At 43.8% G+C, this 20,448-nt stretch overlaps 1 protein-coding gene across 6 annotated transcripts in view; it reads left to right on the forward strand.

The window, feature by feature from the left end:
- Positions 1-20,448, forward strand: part of TRAPPC9 (trafficking protein particle complex subunit 9) — a 348,662-nt gene that overhangs the window by 166,933 nt on the left and 161,281 nt on the right. For all 6 annotated transcript variants that reach the window (XM_069957053.1, XM_069957051.1, XM_069957054.1 and 3 more), the window contains exon 21: positions 19,461-19,552. In XM_069957053.1, coding sequence (XP_069813154.1) covers positions 19,461-19,552 — 92 coding nt within the window. The remainder of the gene's footprint in view (positions 1-19,460; positions 19,553-20,448) is intronic.

Genomic DNA, 20,448 nt, shown 5'->3' on the forward strand with positions numbered 1-20,448 from the left:
CGGATCGGTGCTATGGGGGTGGGCAGCGCTCTTAACCGTCTTACAGGACTGTGGAGTAAATAACATAACTGCACAGAAACAGCTCCGAGGATGAAGGTAATAGACATCCCCTCCTCCTCGCTGTCTTCTGCACAATAGGGACATAGCTGCAGGTTAGATTCCTCTTTAAATAATTTTTTTTGCAATTACGTTAGTAAACATTCCTCCTCCTATTGCTTTTTCCATCCAATTGTTGCACTTTTGTTGTCAAGGTTACCAACCACCACTCTGCTCTAAAAGCAGTGGTCTGTCTGATTTATATATAGCTATAGTGTACCTATTTATAGCAGATATTCAAGATATCTATAAGTCTTCATTATAGTTATATACACACCAACCAGACCACTGCTTCTAGAGCAGAATGGTGGTCTGTAACCTAGACAATGAGCTGCCTACAATGTGAGAGGTAGTGCAGCATATAAGGAGAAGGAGACATGTTTGTTGAATGAATGGATTTGCATAAAATATTAATTTGACAAGTTCTACAGGAATATATATATATATATATATATATATATATATATATATATATATATATATATATACAGTGGTGCCTTGGATTACGAGCATAATTCGTTCCGGGACCGTGCTTGTAATCCAAATCCACTCTTATACCAAAGCAAATTTTCCCATAAGTAATCAGTGATATGCAGACAATTGGTTCCAAGCCCCCAAAATAATGATTAATTTTTTTGAATAACATGTGAAACAGGTATTCAGAAACAGCAGAATCTGTGATATATAAGTTACTGTAGAGTAATGGAGAGGATGGGAAACACAAGGGCTGACAGAGACCGCAGGGAGCAGGAAGGAATGAGCAGGACAGATGTGGGCACATACATGCAGCGCTCTCTGTCCAGGGAGAGAGGGGTTACAGCTATAGAGAGATTACCCCCACAGTCCTGTCCCCTGATGTAAGCCCAAGCCTGAAGTGGATCTGCTATGATTTGGAAGGTGAGGGAGACTTCCTGGGTCACAGTACAGTGCTGTAGACCCCGCTATGCAGACCATGCCCCTCCCCCACTCCCACCCAGTACAGGGAGCTCTTACACCAAAGCAATGCTCTTAAACCAAGTCACAATTTTGAAAAACTGGGAGCTCTTAAACCAAAACCCAAAACGCTCTCAATCCAAGTTACTCTTAAACCAAGGTACCACTGTGTATATATATATATATATATATATATATATATATATATATATATATATAATTAGTTGAGATGGGAATTTACTTTGATAAAGTATAAATATTTACAAGCTTTAGATTTATCCTCGATGCATAGTCCTTTTAAAGGGGCACTCTTGTGAATATGTTTTTCTTTCAACTGGTGTCACACAGTTATACAGATTTTCTAATTACTCTCATTTAAAAATCTCCAGTCTTCCAGTACTTATCAGCTGCTGTATGTCCTGCAAGAAGTGATATATTCTTTCCAGTCTGACACCATGATCTCTGCTGCCACCTCTGTCCATGTCAGGAACTGTCCAGAGCAGCAGCAAATCCCCATAGAAAACCTCTCCTGCTCTGGACAGTTCCTGACATGGACAGAGGTGGCAGCAGAGAGCACTGTGTTAGACTGGAGAGAATACACCACTTATTACATTACTTACAGCAGCTGATAAGTACTCGAAGAATTGAGATTTTTAAACAGAAGTAAATTACAAATCTATATAACATTCTGACACGAGTTGTCTTGAATGATTTTTTTTTTCACCTGAGTATCCCTTTAAATAAGCTTGGGCTATTATTATGGTATATACATGTGGCTCACACCCTATTGCTGCATGTGACGCTGCCCTTATGTCACCTATCCCCTTAGTTGTATATCTCTCCAGCGCCATATCACACAATAGAGTTATGGATTTGTAGACTTTTTTCCCTCATAGGTTGATCCAGAAGTGTTGTCATGTTCCCCTGTGAGATGAATTATACTCAGTGAATGTTTATACTTTGCAGTATATTCGGCAGAGCTGTGTACACAGCCGCTCCACGCCAATCCAACCATGAGAAATCCCTTTTCATATACAATGTATCATTAAACTTTCCCGTCGTTCTGCGGCCGGCTCGGCTGGTAACTCGCCCCGCTCAATGCACGCAGAGAAAAACACATCCCTGCCGCATCCAATGGGTTTATTACAGAACAACAGGCTCTGCATTGCATCGGGAGGGAGAAGTGCTGAAAGGGCATCCTCTCCATCCTCTCCTCTATTCACATTCTAATCAATTTAGTTTGCTCCAAGTCCTCGGGCGGGGGGCAGGGCCGGGTACGTAACCGCAGTCTCTTCGAAATACATTTCCATACGTTTTGGCACTTAACACAGAGCAGTTTGACTGACCTCTTCTAGAAACTTCTCAGGGAGAGAAACATTTACAAGAGAAGAAAGTGAACACAATAAGCTTTCTTCTACTCAGGGAAAACTTAGTCTCACTGTCGTTAAATTATTATTATTTTTTTTTTTTTTTTAAAGAAATCAATAGTCCAGGTGATTTTAGGTAACCTTGTAATTAGGATTTATAGCTGAAAAATGCATTTTTATCATGAAAAAGCAGTTTGAAGCTCTCCCCCCTGTCTTCATGGTTTTCTATTTAGAGGGGAGGGATGGAGGGAGATGACGCACCAAAACAGGACAACAAAGTTAATTTACAGCTACATCTCTCCTCTGACGTCAGCACTGACCTCTGTGTACCGGCTTTCATACAGGTCCTGCTGTGTAATCCTTTGTTCTCTGCTGGCGACTAATCTCCCTCCCTCCACCTTCCCCCTCCATAGGTTACACGGGGCTGACTGATGTAAAACAGTCGAGATTTCCTGATAATGAGCAGTGAATGAGAGAGGGGGCGAGGGGGACCTGGGGAAAAGTCTTTTTGAAAGCAGATAATGGCGCATTTGCCTAATAAACCCAATTACAAAGTTTCTTAAAATCGCCTGGACTATTGATTTCTGCAAAAAAACAAAAAAAAAACACAAATACGACAGTGACACTTTAACGCATACCTGCTATCAGGGTAACCTACCATAGTACAGCGGATTTCGTGTTAAGGGTTCCGCAGAGAAATCTGCTGCGATGCTTGGTGCTGTCATTTTCTATGGCTGTACATACTCGTAGCGGATTTTTCATTCAACTGCGATAATGTAATTAAGTCCCTTTCACTTAACCCTCCACTGACCGGCTGATATGTTACCTCTCTGTTTCCCCCTCCTCCACCCTACCTTCTAAGACAACTAATTTAAACAGGTCCCTGGCAGGCTGTATCTACAACATTGTAGCGTCTTTGTAATGCTGGGAGGCTTGATCTGAGTTCAAGTTGCTGATGAACTCACTGTAATTAATCCTCCCGGCATTTCAAAGAAGCTACAAAGTTGCAGATACAGCCAGGCAGGGACTTGTTGACATCAGCCGTCTCAGAAGGGAAGAGGGGGAGACAGAGGGAAAAGCTCACACACAAATTTTTGTGTCTTCAGCAGAAAGCAGCAGCTGAGAACTGGGGGAAAGGGAGTGAATTAATAGTAACAAGTATGAAAGGAATTGTTAATCTCACCATTGGCAGCAACATATTAAAAGTTATGTTTAAGCGGAATACCCCTTTAAACTGCTAATCCATTGAAGTAAAATATTAAGAATTTTCTACACTTCTAAGTACCAAAAGTTGTTTGTTCCATAAGGAGTTAACAATATTCTCCAGCAAATGAGTTTCCGGTCTTGGCGTCTTCATTTCTGGGAGATCTAGAATATCAGGGCGTCCTGGAGAAGAGAAATAAAGGAGGAACAGTGTGGAAATCCCCATTTAAATCGGCTAATGTCGTTCTCTCTGCTCGGCTGTGCGCGGCCGAGATTATCTTGAAAGCGGAGCGGCTTTTTTTCTGCCAATAATTGGTTTGGAGTCTGAAAACGTCTATTTGTAACGCGGAGAAGCAGAAGCCAGTTATAGAGGATATTAGCAACAGAGGGAAGCAAAGGCGACAGATTGTTCCTTCACTTCGTGTGACTATCTGTTAACTTGGAGATAAGAATGGCGTCGGAGAGCGGGGACGTCCTGTCCTCTCCTCCTTACTGTCTCCTGCAGAGCCTGGATGGGCGGCTTACCCTCCGCACTATAAGGATTGCAGAAGTCAGCAAGATTTATAGCAAAGCGAACACTGATGCAATGGGTATTGTGATCCCCTAAAGCGGGGACAGCTGCGGCAAAACTACATTTTGCCATAATGTCTGGACAGCCAAAGGCCCCCCTCCCTGCCTTAAAGGGGTATTCCACTCAAACATAACTTTTAATATCTTACTGCTCATGGTGGGGCTAGCAATTCCTTACATACTTATTATCTATTCAATGTACTTCCCCCAGTTCTGAGCTGCTGCTTTATGCTGAAGACACAAAAACTGTGTGTGAGCTTTTCTCTCTGTCTCCCCCTCCTCCCTTTTGAGACGCTGATGTAAACAAGTCTCTGGCAGGATGTATTTGCAACATTGTAGTTTCTTTGTAATGTTGTAAATTTGAGGTTAAGTTGCTGATGAGCCCCATTGTGATTAACCCTCTCATCGACATTACAACCTTTCAGATGGGCACTTGTTTACATCAGCTGTCTCTGAAGGGGGGGGGGGGGGGGAGACAGAGAAAAGCTCACACGCAGATTTTTGTGTCTTCAGAAGAAAGCAGCAGCTCAGAACTGGGGGAAGGAGGCTGAATAGACAAGTATCAAGTATGGAAGGAATTGTCCATTGTCCAATTGAAGGAATTTAAAGGGTTTTTTAGGATTAGGGAAGAGGACTTTTTAGGTAAAGATTAGAGATCAGTTTAGTTGTTACATTTTAATATTAGTGGCTGAGGACGTGTGATTGAGCCCTAGGGAGTCCTGGAAAACATGGATACAGCCTATGAATAGTGAGTGCAGCTCTGGAGTATAATACTGGATGTAACTCAGGATTAGTAATGTATGTACACAGGGACCCCACTAGCAGAATAGTGAGTGCAGCTCTGGAGTATAATACTGGATGTAACTCAGGATCAGTAATGTAATGAATGTACACAGTGACCCCACCAGCAGAATAGTGAGTGCAGCTCTGGAGTATAATACAGGATGTAACTCAGGATCAGTAATGTATGTACACAGTGACCCCACCAGCAGAATAGTGACTGCAGCTCTGGAGTATAACACAGGTATTTTCTTAGTAATAATATGTATTTCTTCATAAGTAAACTGTGAATTTATGCTCATAGGACTTAGTATAATGCAGTGAGCAGAACAACCTGAGAAGCATAGCGGAGCCTCGTGTCCTGAAGGCATAGTTCAGACTAGTGTTACAGAAGTGGCATCCCATGTACATAATCCATCAATAATCCCATTGTGGAGTATTCGGTATCATACACACTTAGATATGAGTAAGTATAGACATTTGCATTTAGATGGAAATGATTCTGCATGTGTCAGCATGTTGGTGATCCCTTTGGCTGGAGATCCTCCAAGGCTGAGATTTAGGCAGGTGAGGGGTTAATAGCGTTCTTCTGCGTTGATCTTCAGCTAAGTGACTAAGCGCGGGGCGGCCGGGATATAACAAGACAATAGCAAAGAGAGCGGCTTGTGTGAGCCCGTTCAATGGACAAATAGTGTCAGTCATTGGTGACCTCTGGCGGAGACGGCTTCCCTCCCCAAGAGCCCAGCAAATGGGATTTTCTTTTTTGCTCTTTATCAGAAAGAGGTTTCCCCCAGAGAAAACATTGATTTCTGCCATCACAGGGAACTCATTAAAAGTCCTTTCTACAATAACCTTGTTATCTCCTCTTCATACATTCTGCAAGTTAGCAACTCAATGTATCGTGGTTGGAAGAGACCTCATCAGATCCATATAGAGCGCAGTGCTGAGACAAGTATTCTTAAAGGGGCTCTCCAGCATTAGAACATGGCCTCTTTCTTCCAGAGACAGCACCGCTCTTGTCTCCAGTTCAGGTGGGGTTTGCAATTAAAGGTGAAGTCCGGGGTCGGACAATTTTTTTTCAAGACAGCCGAGGAGGAGGTGACTGAACAGAACAGCATGCACCTACCTCCCCGGCTCTAGCACTGGGGTCTTCTGTCCTCCGCTCCGGTTCCTGGTCCACCGGGCCGTTTCTTGGTCTTAGTGGGGATCCCGCTCAGACCAGGAAGCGGCCAGGGGTCCAGGAACTGGACCGGAAGACAGCGGACCCCAACGCTGAAGCCAGGGAGGTAAGCATGTTGTTATGTTTAGCCACCTCCTTCCCGGCTCCTCTGAAAAAATGACCAATGCTGGACTTCTCCTTTAAGCTCCATTCACTTCAATAGAACTGAGTTGCAAAACCTGCCCCCAAACTAGGAACAAGAGACAATACTTTCTCTGGAAGAAAGTGGCCATGATTTTCTAATGCTGGATAACCCTATTAAAGGGAGTTGTCACCAGATCACAACCAACTATACCGGACCATCCATATGGCGTCCTAGTTTAGGGGGGATCGGTTTAGGGGCCATATTGATAAAACACAGCATTTGAAGGGGCCACCGTATTAACATTTTGAACAATTTTGTCAGTCAGTGATCAATCATCAGTCAGTGATCAATCATCAGTCAGGGATCAGTCGTGGTTGTAACTGGAATTTCCTATTAAAACACCCATGTTAAATCACAAGGTTATTTGTTCCTTGAGCAGGATCAGCTGATCACCATGGCGGCTCCAGTGTGATATCGGTCACCTCTGATGAGACAATCCCTTTAAGAAGTATAACACATAGGTTTTGTTTACATGTAGGTTCCAAGCTTTGAAGCAGAGACGTTAAATGCCGACTTCTTTCGTTGAGTTGCTCTGAATTCAGTGGGAAAACATCCGACCAGTCATATATATATTTTATACCGTTACGAGCCTTATTTTCAGCTGTTGCCCTTTGATTTATTTTTTTCCTGACATTTAGAGCTCTGATATGGTGTTATATGATCTTTTTTTTATCAGTATCTGAAAACTTTAGAACACACAAAAATTGCGAACACAGATTTAAACGGGAACTACGGTTAAGAAAGAAATAAATCCCCACCCATAATCTGAGCTTGTGTGTAATAGGTTTCTATGACATGAATTGGGCCTTTGTCTGCAGCACATCCTAACTCACACCCTGAAGCTGCTGAAAATCCTCACCGCCTTGTCCAGTCTGTCTCCGCTACTCTGTCCTCTCCCTCCCTTCTGGGACACAGGTCACATGATCTCTCTCTGCTGTTGTCAGGCAAGCTGAAACACCTCATCTGTAACCCCACCCACCTCTGACATCACACAGAGCTCACCTGGCCAAGGGCGGGGAAAGAACAGCCTCTCCAGAGTTGTATAGGGGAAAGGAGACACTGATAATTCATCTCCCTCTATTTATCTATGTAGATGAAAAGATAGATAGATAGAGAGAGATAGGAGATAGATATTAGATAGATAGATAGATAGATAGATAGATAGGAGATAGATAGATAGATAGGAGATAGATAGATAGATAGATAGATAGGAGATAGATAGATAGGAGATAGATAGATGATAGATATTAGATAGATAGGAGATAGATAGATAGGAGATAGATAGATGATAGATAGATAGATGATAGATATTAGATAGATAGGATATAGATAGATAGAAGATAGATAGATATTAGATAAATATATAGATAGATAGATAGGAGATAGATAGACAGATAGGCAGATAGATAGATAGATAGATAGATAAGAGATAGATAGATAGATAGATAGATAGATACTGTGTTTACTGTGCAAAGTAGAAGGAGATGGAGCCAGTGATTTGCAGATACTACAAGACAGGGGCAGGTACTCGGCAGTTAGTTTTAAGGTGCAATGCATGCTGGGAGATGTGGTTTCCTGGCTGGGGCCATGATGGAGAACTGGGATCATTTGTTAAAGTTTGAATCTGGGACTAAGAACAGAACAGCACACACAAGTAGGAACGGTGTGAATAGGGATTAGCAAATTTACAGTACTAGCAAAGCTCTTCGCTAGGCTTGGCAGTCGGCTTCCTCTGAACTCCTTTCCACTTTGTGCTGCTGATCTCTAGGTTCCTGGAAAAGCTGGGTCCAGTCCTGGGAAACTGGGAGAAGTTTCCCAGGAGTGGATCCAGCTTTTCCAGGCAACCGAAGTGGAGCGGCACTGAGTTCAGCGGAGACCGACTGACAAGCCGACTGCCGAGCCTAGGGAAGCTTTTCGTGAGTACTGTAAAACAATCGGTGGGTCGCTGAGTGCACCTATAAGCTTTTGGAGCATTTTATTTTTTATGGGATAGCCACCTTTATTTAGTTTATAATACCCCTCAAAAATACAAATTTAGCTTCTAAAACAAGCCTATTTTTGAGCTTCAAAATAAAGTGTTAACAGAGCCAGACCTAAAGCGGTATTCCCAGCTCATCTCAATCTAGTTGTAGGGAGTTAGGCTTAAAAGTTTTGAAAATACATATATTTAGCAAACTTGTCTCCTCTTGATATGCTGCTCTTTCCCTCCCATCATATACAGCTCGTTGTTTAGGTTACCGATCACCTTTTGCTCTAAAAGCAGTGGTCGGGCTGCTGTGTATATACAGTAACTATAATGTAGATGTATAGAGATACAGTGTATATATACACATATGTATACTTTATCTCTATTTATACATCAGCCAGACCACTGCTTTTAGAGCAGAGTGGTGGTTGGTAACCTAGACAACGAGCTGTCAGCAATGGGAGGGAAAGAGCAGAATATCAGGAGAAGGAGGTAAATTTGCTGAATGAATTAATTTTCACGCCAACAATTGGATATTAGACTCCTCCCCTTTATGGTAATTACCCTTTCATCCAATGGAAATTGGCTGGTACCTTAAAATAGTCATGTGACAGCTAAGTTCCGCCCTGAGTAGTTTTTAGTAGTGTACAATCTTGCGGTGTTAAATAATCTAATATGGATCCTATTCTATATATTCTATATATTACTGTGCTGTAATAATCGGACCCATTCATTCTTCAGTGCCAGAGATTTTTTAATTATTTCTATTAAAAAATTTCAAGTCTTTCCGGTACTTATCAGCTGCTGTGTGTCCTGCAGGAATTGGTGTATTCTCTCCAGTCTGACACAGTGCTCTCTGCTGCCACATCTGTCCATGCCAGGAACTGTCCAGAGCCAAAGAGGTTTTCTATGGGGATTTGATGCTGCTCCGGACAGTTCCTGACATGGATAGAGGTGGCAGCAGAGAGCACTGTGTCAGACTGGAAAGAATACACCACTTCCTGCTGGACATACAGCAGCTGATAATTAATTAAATTCTCGCTAACCCTTCAGTGTTCAGTATCATGCATGGTGGCTTAGGTCTTCTTCAAACTTTTCCGCTATGTTATGATTGACATTGAGTTGTGCGACAAGTGACATCACTGTTCTCCAGGTGCATTATGATGATGTCATCAGACGTGATTACAGATTCTACTAGACATCTCCCAGCCATCCGTTGCCCTTGTCTTCCATAGTTCCTTACACAGTGCTCGAGGCGTGACATTGTCCTGCATCCCTGCGGTTTTCTTCGGTGGTGATTGTGTCTTGAGTAAGCGCTGTGGGTCGCGTGCTGGACATTTGCTGACTTGCAGTGATAAAGCTAGTGTAATAACCTGACTGCTGTGCTGCTGCGCTCGGCATAATCTGATTGCATTAATAATGCATCACCTCCATGTTTGCAGGCAGGCTGCACTGTTACTGTCATTTCCTTACGTGCGAGAAACAAGGACTTGTGGCGCCTAAGCACTTAAGGGGTCTAAATTTAGAGTTTCTGATGGAAGTGACTTTATTTTGGTGACAGGTTAACACTAGATGCTACTATTTACAGAATTTATGTTGTATCACGTGTCCGAAGCTGCATTATTCTATTTAACTGGTCAGTGGATGAAGATTTTACCCAGATGTGAAGTCCCAATGCTGATTATACATCAATAGGGAAGAGACTAGATCACAATGAGACTATCAATTCTATGACAAAGGGATTCAAAGATATACTGTAACATGAATATAGACGGCTCCTATGAAATATCACTCCTGCACTTATGGTCACTAGGGGAAGAGAAATGACATTTACTACGAGCACATTTCTGGATGACAAATCCAAGTTTTTAAAATGATTTTAGCTTAAAACTCACTTAAAACTACTATAATACTGCCCCTATATACAAGAATATAACTACTATAATACTGCTCCTATATACAGGGATATAACTACTATAATACTGCCCCCTATATACAAGAATATAACTACTATAATACTGCCCCTATATACAAGAATATAACTACTATAATACTTCTCCTATATACAAGAATATAACTACTATAATACTGCCCCCCCTATGCACAAGAATGTAACTACTATAATACTGCTTCTATATACATGAATATAACTACTATAATACTGCTCCTATATACAAGAATATAACTACTATAATACTGCTCCTATATACAGGGATATAACTACTATAATACTGCCCCTATATACAAGAATATAACTACTATAATACTGCTCCTATATACAGGAATATAACTACTATAATACAGCTCCTATATACAAGAATATAACTACTATAATACTGCCCCCTATATACAAGAATATAACTACTATAATACTGCTCCTATATACAATAATATAACTACTATAATACAGCTCCTATATACAAGAATATAGATGATGAGGATGATGAAGTATTGGGAGTGTGCACGTCCTGTGAAAGAATAGTTTTTGTGAGTCTACAGCTCCTGGGGGTTGTAGTAGTTATTTTCTAGCTGTGGGGTTGCAGGTTCTTATATCTCATAGATCGGACTCCTGCTGTTTGACGCCACAAAGGAATTCTGCTGCTGGAAATATACTGCTACAAAACGTGGATGAAAATTTAACACCGATGAAGCTTTTTCCGGCTCCGCTCGTAGACTTGCTGTCATTTTCCTATTTCCCAGTATGTGGGATTCTGATTCCATTGGGAAGCGAGCACATATATGTATGTATGTATAAACCTGCACAATGCCCATATGTACAGTATATAGATATATAATGCATCCAGATGGGCCGCTGTCTATTCTTCCTCATTGGAGGGGAAAGTGTTACTCCTCTGTCAGAGAAGTCGTGGCGTCAAACAGCTGGGTAGGCAGCGCTCGAGATCTGAGCACAATTATGCATGTTTGGAAAATTGGACTAATAAAATAAGCCGGGAGAAATCAGAGCAATTATAATTACGATATTCTGAGGATTTTATTTTTAGCTCGAATTGTCTTTGCCGAGCAAATTTACATCAGTTAAACGGTCGCATTGTAATCTTCACCTGCAAAGAGGAGATGATTTATTCAGAAAGCGACAGCCGCTTCTATCCCTCCTTTTTATTCTCCAGCGATTTCCATTACCGTGAGCACTAACCTTAGTTTGGGGCGAATTAAAATATCCCTTTATACGGGCGATTTCGATAAGCCGCTCATATTGCTGGTATATTTGCTAAAAAACCCTGGCTAGGTGTTTATGATGATAGAGGGGGGAAAGAATCCATCTGAAAAGTTATATCTGGTATTTGTAGTAATAATAAAGAAATTGTATTTTGTTACAAATCTATCTCTATGCAGACCAGTATGTTTCCATGGTTACAGACTACAAACAACCCCTGTGTAGTCTGATTATGAGGACTCCTTTCAACTTCTTTATAAGGTTCATCCAGCAATTAAGAACTTTTTGTTAAAAGTGCTGCCCTTATATAAAACATAACAAACATCTTGGGGGACGTTTATTAAGTCCAGTGTACTCATACGGCATTCTTAAATTAGCACTTCCCCCCCCTCCCCCCCCCCTTTTTGGACTGCCTATCAGGGCAGATCCGTGCATCTTTTCTGCATTGGATAAATGTGCCCCCTTATTCTTCCCCCACCTTGCTGCCCCGGTGTCCTCCTGTTGTGCCTTTGTGTCTCCCACTGACCGCAGCCACCACCACTTCACTTTCCACTGCAATATCCCGTCTCGGTCAGTGATGCAGGCTGAGTCGGCTTCCACTGCTATGGGCCACCAGGGGGCGCTCACCACAGCACAACAGGGATAGCGTGTGGTATGGCGGCCATCAGGGGGCTTACCACAGCACTCTCGTACAGCACAGCAGGGACAGTGTGGTATGGCGACAGGCGATGGAATAATTGAAGACTGTGTGCAGTTCTACATGTGCTGGTAGGGGACAATGGGGATGGTGGCTGGCGACGGGCCTTTTGATGCCTTGCCTGCACATCTACTAGTGACGGCCGTGGAATGGAACTTTGGGGTTACAGCAGGTGACGGTCTCCATGTCCTGCATGCAGCTGCTCTGCAACGGGCAGTGATGGTAGAAGACAACAGTGGTGGGGTAAAAACTATCCCAGCTGCATGTTCTGGTGTTCTGTGCGGCGGGCGTGCTTCCAAACAAATACTTTTCTCGGTCTAACTTTCAGGGGAGGGCTTATATTTAGCAATTCAGCAAAACCTCTGCTAGGTCTTATTTTTAGGAGAAACAGGTAATCTACCTGCATAAGAGAAAGGCTTGACATGTCACTTCTTTGATGAGGGATCTATTGGCTGGACTCTCAGTAGCCCTATAGAATGGTGCCAATCCACAACCAAAATTGTGGCATTGAAAGTACAAGTCCACAGCCGACATGTAAGTGTATATCTTATACCGATACCAAAGTGCCCATAACCGTATGCATAAGAGCAGTGCTGTATAGATATCTGAAGTTTGCATCTGGCAGCAGAGGGTTAAATCTTTTCTCTATGAAGTCCTGCAGCACGACATGTGAGGTCGGGTCCGGGGCCACACTCTTCGGGTAGATGGCTTGTCATCGATCAGCGTGGTGCCCACATCGAGGGGTTCAGGTCACCAATTTAATTGAGTCAGATCTATTGAGTTTGCAACCCATGTCCTGACTCTGGAGCTTCACATCAATGCCTGCCATCTACAGACTACAAGAGGTCACCCCCAGCCCGCGGGGCCGCTGTGTGCAGGCAGGGAATAGGTCTGCTGCTATATTGAGTTACTTTTTCATCATTATACTCCCGGGCTGTGAAGGGCCCGGTGTAGCTCAGCTCCATTTACTTTGTTGAGATGAGACGTCGCTCATTAGAGAGGCGCAAGGAGAGGAGCGGACTGATAAATATTTCATGTAATTCCTGATACAACAGTGATAAATATCGGAGTGTTATAGGTTACATCAGAGCAGCATATGGAGTCTGTGGCTTCATGTATCACTCTGTGGCAGAAAACAAAGTCAACGCTATCAGAACCTTGCGCCATTTTCCACCATAATGTTGATTGTTAACTTCTTTCTGTATTTTATTTAGTTTATTTTTGTGTGTGTGCAGTTGTAGAATCTGAATGTTAAGAGCGGCTTCACCAGTGTAATAATTTGTATCCATTTCCTGTGACTAGCTAAGCAGGGGTGGGGCTAATGCCAGATTGTACCGCCCCCAAGGGCAGTGATAAAACAGAGGTGTTCACAGTTGAGAATTTTACTCTATATGTCATATAAGTCCTGTAGGTTGGGGCATATAAGTCCTATAGGTTGGGACACCCACCTTTTTGAAGAAATTGAATATTTGTTTTTTTTAGAATGGAACGGCATATAGCTCAATGCATAGATCATGGAAGTGTATGGAAGAAATGACTGTATGTTTCCAAGCGACTTTACCAGTGCTGAATAAATGGTGCGTCACCAGAACAGAGCTGCCATATAATAGTACCATCTACATAGTACTGCCCCAGCTGCACAATGCCCCCCTGTAACTGTACCTGATACACAACAGTGCTTCACCAGAACTGTCAGCTACGTAGTGCCACCCTGTAACATTGCCAGTCACACAGGACCCCTTCATAAGTGTTGGCCACACAGTACCATGCTAAAACAGTACCAACCACACAATGCTCCACCATAGCAAAACCAGCAACACAGTGCCCCTCTATGACCGTACTGGCCTAAATGCCGCCCCCCCACCCCCACCCCCACTATGAAAAACTAAGCAGGAACACAGTGCCTCTCTATAACTGGACTACCAGCATAAAAAAACACCAACATGGTGCCTATTTATAACAATACCAGTCATACAGTGCCCCACCAAAACAAAACCAGCAACACAGTGCCAACTTCAGTCTCTTTCTATGAGGGCATCCAAACGCTTTCTTGACACACACAACCACGGACGTTGAAGCTGCACAGTGGACTGAATCACCGTCCGGCATCATGTATCATTATAATGTCCAGAGTGGGTAAAGGGTTTCCATTTTTGCAGGATCGTACTGACACGTATCTGGGCTGTTAGTTTCCAGGGCTGCACGAATGATACAAGCATTGTTCGTGCAGCCTTGTTGCTCATTTTGTCATTCCGTGTAAAGGCCCGGCCTAGGACACCAATCTCGCTGACCTGTAACAATAAGCAGAGCACTCACAGTATTCTCCCTCTTGGTCCTGTTATGCCATAGATCTTCCAAGCTGTCTCCACCACACTACATATCATTGTGTAATTATACAATACACCCAGAAGATCATCATTATGTTTATGCTCCTTCAGGTTACGCTCCCCCTCCCCCCTTCATCTTTAATTGCCCTCTTTTTCATGCTCAGACCCCCATCCTCCGCACACAATCTCCCATCGTCTCCTCCACCCCACCTGCCGTGCCGGGAGGCCGCTATTAAAGGTTCTAAGCAACATCTGTTTATTTTTCCATCGCCGTCCTCGTGCGCCCGGACGCACCAGCCCATCTGCTCCGCACACATCACAGCAGCAAGTAATCAGCCCAACCAGCGAGCAACAAAGGAGACGAGAGCAGCCATTCCACCGCTGACCCCGAAACTGTCCCGGATCAGACCCTTTGTATCAGTATCCGGCGTTCCATCGTTCCTGATCACATAAAGGGAGGGGCACTGCATCGATTACCTCCCGTTTATTATATCCGTCGCCCGTCACAATATTCAGCTTTCATTTTCCTCTGGTTCAGAAGACAAATTGTTTGATAAAGCGGAGAAAATATTACATTACCTTCTCTCCGTCTCCTCCGAGATTGCGGCAAATACATTTCTGTAAGGGAGAAACTTACGAAAAAATACGAAATAGTAAATGTAAATCTCAGAGTCTGTTTAGTTCTATCCATTGGCTATTGGAAGAGCTGGGTGGTCACATGGCCGGTGGCGAGAATAGCCCTCACAGGGATTGTCCTGACTTCCTAAAGACGCCATCAAGTTATAGCGGTGGAGTAATAATACTCCTAAAAGCATCTTCGAGGAGTATGAAATATGGCCTAATGCAAACAATAATAATGTTGTCTCACAGTGTTTTGGGGGGGAGGGTTGGAGGTCATTCCAGCAGATAGACAAGTGCGTTGAGTAGGTAATTTCCCCCATTAGGTTTGTCTCCACAGTGGCTAGTCTTCCCCAGTAATGTAGGTTCACCCCCTCTGTACGTATACCCGTGCGTACCTCAATACGTATACCTTTGCGTACCTCTATAGGTATACCCGTGCGTACCTGTATACGTATACCCGTGCGTACCTCTATTGGTATACCTGTGCGTACCTCTATAGGTATACCTGTGCGTACCTTTATACTTATACCCGTGCGTACCACTGTAGGTATACCTGTGCGTACCTCTATACGTATACCCGTGCGTACCTCAATACGTATACCTTTGCGTACCTCTATAGGTATACCCGTGCGTACCTCTATAGGTATACCCGTGCGTACCTGTATACGTATACCCGTGCGTACCTCTATTGGTATACCCGTGCGTACCTCTATAGGTATACCCGTGCGTACCTGTATACGTATACCCGTGCGTACCTCTATTGGTATACCTGTGCGTACCTCTATAGGTATACCTGTGCGTACCTTTATACTTATACCCGTGCATACCACTGTAGGTATACCTGTGCGTACCTCTATATGTACACCCGTGTGTACCTCTATACGTATACCCGTGCGTACCTCAATAGGTATACCTTTGCGTACCTCTATAGGTATACCCGTGCGTACCTGTATACGTATACTCGTGCGTACCTCTATTGGTATACCTGTGCGTACCTCTATAGGTATACCTGTGCGTACCTCTATACTTATACCCGTGCGTACCTCTATAGGTATACCTTTACGTACCTCTATAGGTATACCTGTGCGTACCTCTATTGGTATACCTGTGCGTACCTCTATTGGTATACCTGTGCGTACCTCTATAGGTATACCTGTGTGTACCTCTATATTTATACCTGTGCGTACCTCTATACGTATACCCGTGCGTACCTCTATTGGTATACCTGTGTGTACCTCTATACTTATACCCGTGCGTACCTCTATACTTATACCCGTGCGTACCTCTATACTTATACCCGTGCGTACCTCTATACTTATACCCGTGCGTACCTCTATACTTATACCCGTGCGTACCTCTATAGGTATACCTGTGCGTACCTCTATACTTATACCCGTGCGTACCTCTATACGTATACCCGTGCGTACCTCTATAGGTATACCTGTGCGTACCTCTATACTTATACCCGTGCGTACCTCTATAGGTATACCTGTGCGTACCTCTATACTTATACCCGTGCGTACCTCTATACTTATACCTGTGTGTACCTCTATAGGTATACCTGTGCCGACCTCTATACTTATACCTGTGTATACCTCTATAGGTATACCTGTGCGTAGCTCTATACGTATACCTGTGCCGACCTCTATACATATACCTGCCTGTATCCCATTGTAATGTTGGGACAATCCTTAACCCTCCAGCATGCCCAGGTCTGGCAATGCCATTGGCGCTCTGGAATGAGTCTACACTGCAGTTAGTGCCGGGGTGATGGTGAATCTGTTAAATTTGGCACAGGATACCCATGTGTCCAGATAGAAGTGCCCAGGGAGGGGTTATTGTATACGTAGTGCCCATACTATACACCAGCTTCATAAGCCCCTATAGTGTAACACAACACTGTCCCCTCCATGTTTCTGCCAGTCCCCATAGTCCGAGACCTCCATCGGAGAACTACATTGAGCAGCAGTGATCTGTGGTCGGTCCTGCTTGTCTGTATACAATCTATATACATTATACTATATACATTCCTGTATCGTATCGTCATGCTGGTCCCTATGGGCCCCAGAAGTGTTGGCACCCCCTTCCCCCTCCCCGATACAACTATGGCTCTTGCATTTGATGCTTGGACCGTATAAGCTTCCACGGTTACTGTAGAAGGAGATTGGGAAAGTAAGGGTTAAGGACGACAGCGTGTTTAACCATAGCAACGCAGTGTAATGGATATATTTAGCAGCCTGCAGTAGGGTGCGCCGCAGTCCAGCAGGGATAAGATCCACCACATGGGCCCGGTTAGCAGGTTACCATAGAGACGCATTGCTGCGCCACAGAGAGCCAGGGAAATGCATTGTGGTCAACACCGGGGAATCTTCATCTTTACACTTCTGTATCTTTATGCTTAGTTTCTGAAGTGGAAATAAGCTGCCCCCTCCACCCCCTCCCCAACCGCAGCGCCACCAAAATAAGAAGCTGTTTATGCCGCAGCGCTCGCTGAGACGCCTGACTTAATGTTCCCACACGGAGCCTGGTGGTGCGGAGCGGAAACTCAATGCCCAGTCACTGAATAATAATAGTAATATAGCAGGCTGTGCCCAGATAGACACCTGGGGGAACCACAAGTCCCTGCAGGTGCTGGAGAGGGACAGGTCATACACATCTATGGGTCCATCTTCTATCAGTGGTATACAGGTCATACACATCTATGGGTCCATCTTCTATCAGTGGTATACAGGTCATACACATCTATGGGTCCATCTTCTATCAGTGGTATACAGGTCATACACATCTATGGGTCCATCTCCTATCAGTGGTATACAGGTCATGCATCTATGGGTCCATCTTCTATCAGTGGTATACAGGTCATACACATCTATGGGTCCATCTTCTATCAGTGGTATACAGGTCATACACATCTATGGGTACATCTTCTATCAGTGGTATTCAGGTCATACACATCTATGGGTCCATCTTCTATTAGTGGTATACAGGTCATACACATCTATGGGTCCATCTTCTATCAGTGGTATTCAGGTCATACACATCTATGGGTCCATCTTCTATTAGTGGTATACAGGTCATACATCTATGGGTCCATCTTCTATCAGCGATATACAAGTTATATATAGTAGGAATGGACGGATGGTGAAATCTGCCAAACCATAGAATGAAGCCTATAGGACCAGCGGAGATGTGCGGCTGCGGAATCTGCAGTGGGTGATCTGCCGGAATTCCGTAGTGTGGGCATACCCTCATACTGCAGAGCTGCACTCACTATTCTGCTAGTGGCATCACTGTGTACATACATTACTGATCCTGTACTGATCCTGAGTTACATCCTGTTTTATACCCCAGAGCTGCCCTCACTATTCTGCTGGTGGGGTCACTGTGTACATACATTACTGATCCTGAGTTACATCCTGTATTATTCTCCAGAGCTGAACTCACTATTCTGCTGGTGTGGTCACTGTGTACATACATTACATTACTGATCCTGAGTTACATCCTGTATTATACCCCAGAGCTGCACTCACTATTCTGCTGGTGGGGTCACTGTGTACATACATTACATTACTGATCCTGTACTGATCCTGAGTTACATCCTGTATTATACCCCAGAGCTGCCCTCACTATTCTGCTGGTGGGGTCACTGTGTACATACATTACATTACTGATCCTGAGTTACATCCTGTATTATACCCCATAGCTGCACTCACTATTCTGCTGGTGGGGTCACTGTGTACTTACATTACTGATCCTGAGTTACTTCCTGTATTATTCTCCAGAGCTGAACTCACTATTCTGCTGGTGTGGTCACTGTGTACATACATTACATTACTGATCCTGAGTTACATTCTGTATTATACCCCAGAGCTGCACTCACTATTCTGCTGGTGGGGTCACTGTGTACATACATTACTGATCCTGTACTGATCCTGAGATACATCCTTTATTATACCCCAGAGCTGCACTCACTATTCTGCTGGTGGGGTCACTGTGTACATACATTACATTACTAATCCTGCACTGATCCTGAGTTATATCCTCTATTATACTCCAGAGCTGCACTCACTATACTCCATAGTTGCATTCACAATTTGGCAGGCTTCAGAGCTGACATCTAGCATTCCTTGATTTGCTGTAATGTGACTATCTAGTGTTCAGCTTTCTGACATGTCTCTCTGCATTGTGCTTCAGAGCTGTGGCTCCCACCTCATCTTTCTCCCTATCTGTCCAATAAAGAAGTAGCTGTGTATTCTCTTCAATAGGAAGTAATGCATGTATTGGATGAAGCGTGTGGCTGTGCTATAAAGGTTTGATTTTTTATTTATTTTTCTCAATTATTATACCTTAACTCCCTATCACCCATCGCTGAAGCGTGACGGAGAGGCGAGCGTGGAGGGGGTGCTGAATCAGCTGGTCCTGGAACACTTGCAGCTGGCTCCTCTACAGTGGGGTGAGTGACACCGTTACATTTCTATATACAGTTTGAGTTTTCTGTATTTTCTATGATGTAAAATGTCTTAATGGAGACCACTTGCGCCCATGTGTACTAAAGGAGTTTAGTTTAGTAACTTGTCTTCCAGTCTTCTTTCTAACTGGATCAATGTGGCTGAGGTATTCTCAGCTCTGCAGCTTACCAGGAGACAATGCTCTTGGTTTTGTAACAACTCAGTCAGTATATTGTCACTGTGCAGTTACAGAGGTTCTGGTGCTGTTTGACAGGAGAGCTGACCGTACAATGCGAGTAACGCCCTCTTCTTATTGACTACTGTGGTTACTGATTCAATAGAACATGCTGCTAAGTGGAAAATCGGAATTTAAAAAGAGAAATGGAAATGTGAATATGACCACTGACCACTGGTATTGGTAGCACAATGTTTATGGTAAAGTAATGGAAGTAATAGGGACATGTGATCTGTGGGTGGGGCCTGTGTGGTCCAGGCACACAATGCGCTCTGATTTATTGTATCTATCCACAGTTCTGGAGGAACCTGTGGCTTTGTTCTAATCACTTTGTTTTAATCACATCCCGCCATTAATTTCGGAGATGCGGTCACGACTCGGGCGTCGTCTGGCGGTGATGCACACTACCAAGGGCCATCCTTCTAATCTCTCATTTCAGACGTGAACATTGGTCCCTTTAGCATTCCGCTCACAGGCATCGCCCGGCCTCCTGCCCCTTCCGTACTGAAGCTTCGTCGCCTTTCATAACTCATTAGGAATTGAGAAAGCTGCTGTGATCTCGCTGCCGAGTTCAAGTCTATCCAAAATTTATGGTTTTGTTCATGTTTACTGCTTGGCCCGGCTTCTACCGAGTTAGGCGGGGGCAGGAGCGGCTCCAGTTCTTCA

This window comes from Dendropsophus ebraccatus, chromosome 2 (genome assembly GCF_027789765.1).
Source record: "Dendropsophus ebraccatus isolate aDenEbr1 chromosome 2, aDenEbr1.pat, whole genome shotgun sequence".
NCBI classification, from domain to species: domain Eukaryota; kingdom Metazoa; phylum Chordata; class Amphibia; order Anura; family Hylidae; genus Dendropsophus; species Dendropsophus ebraccatus.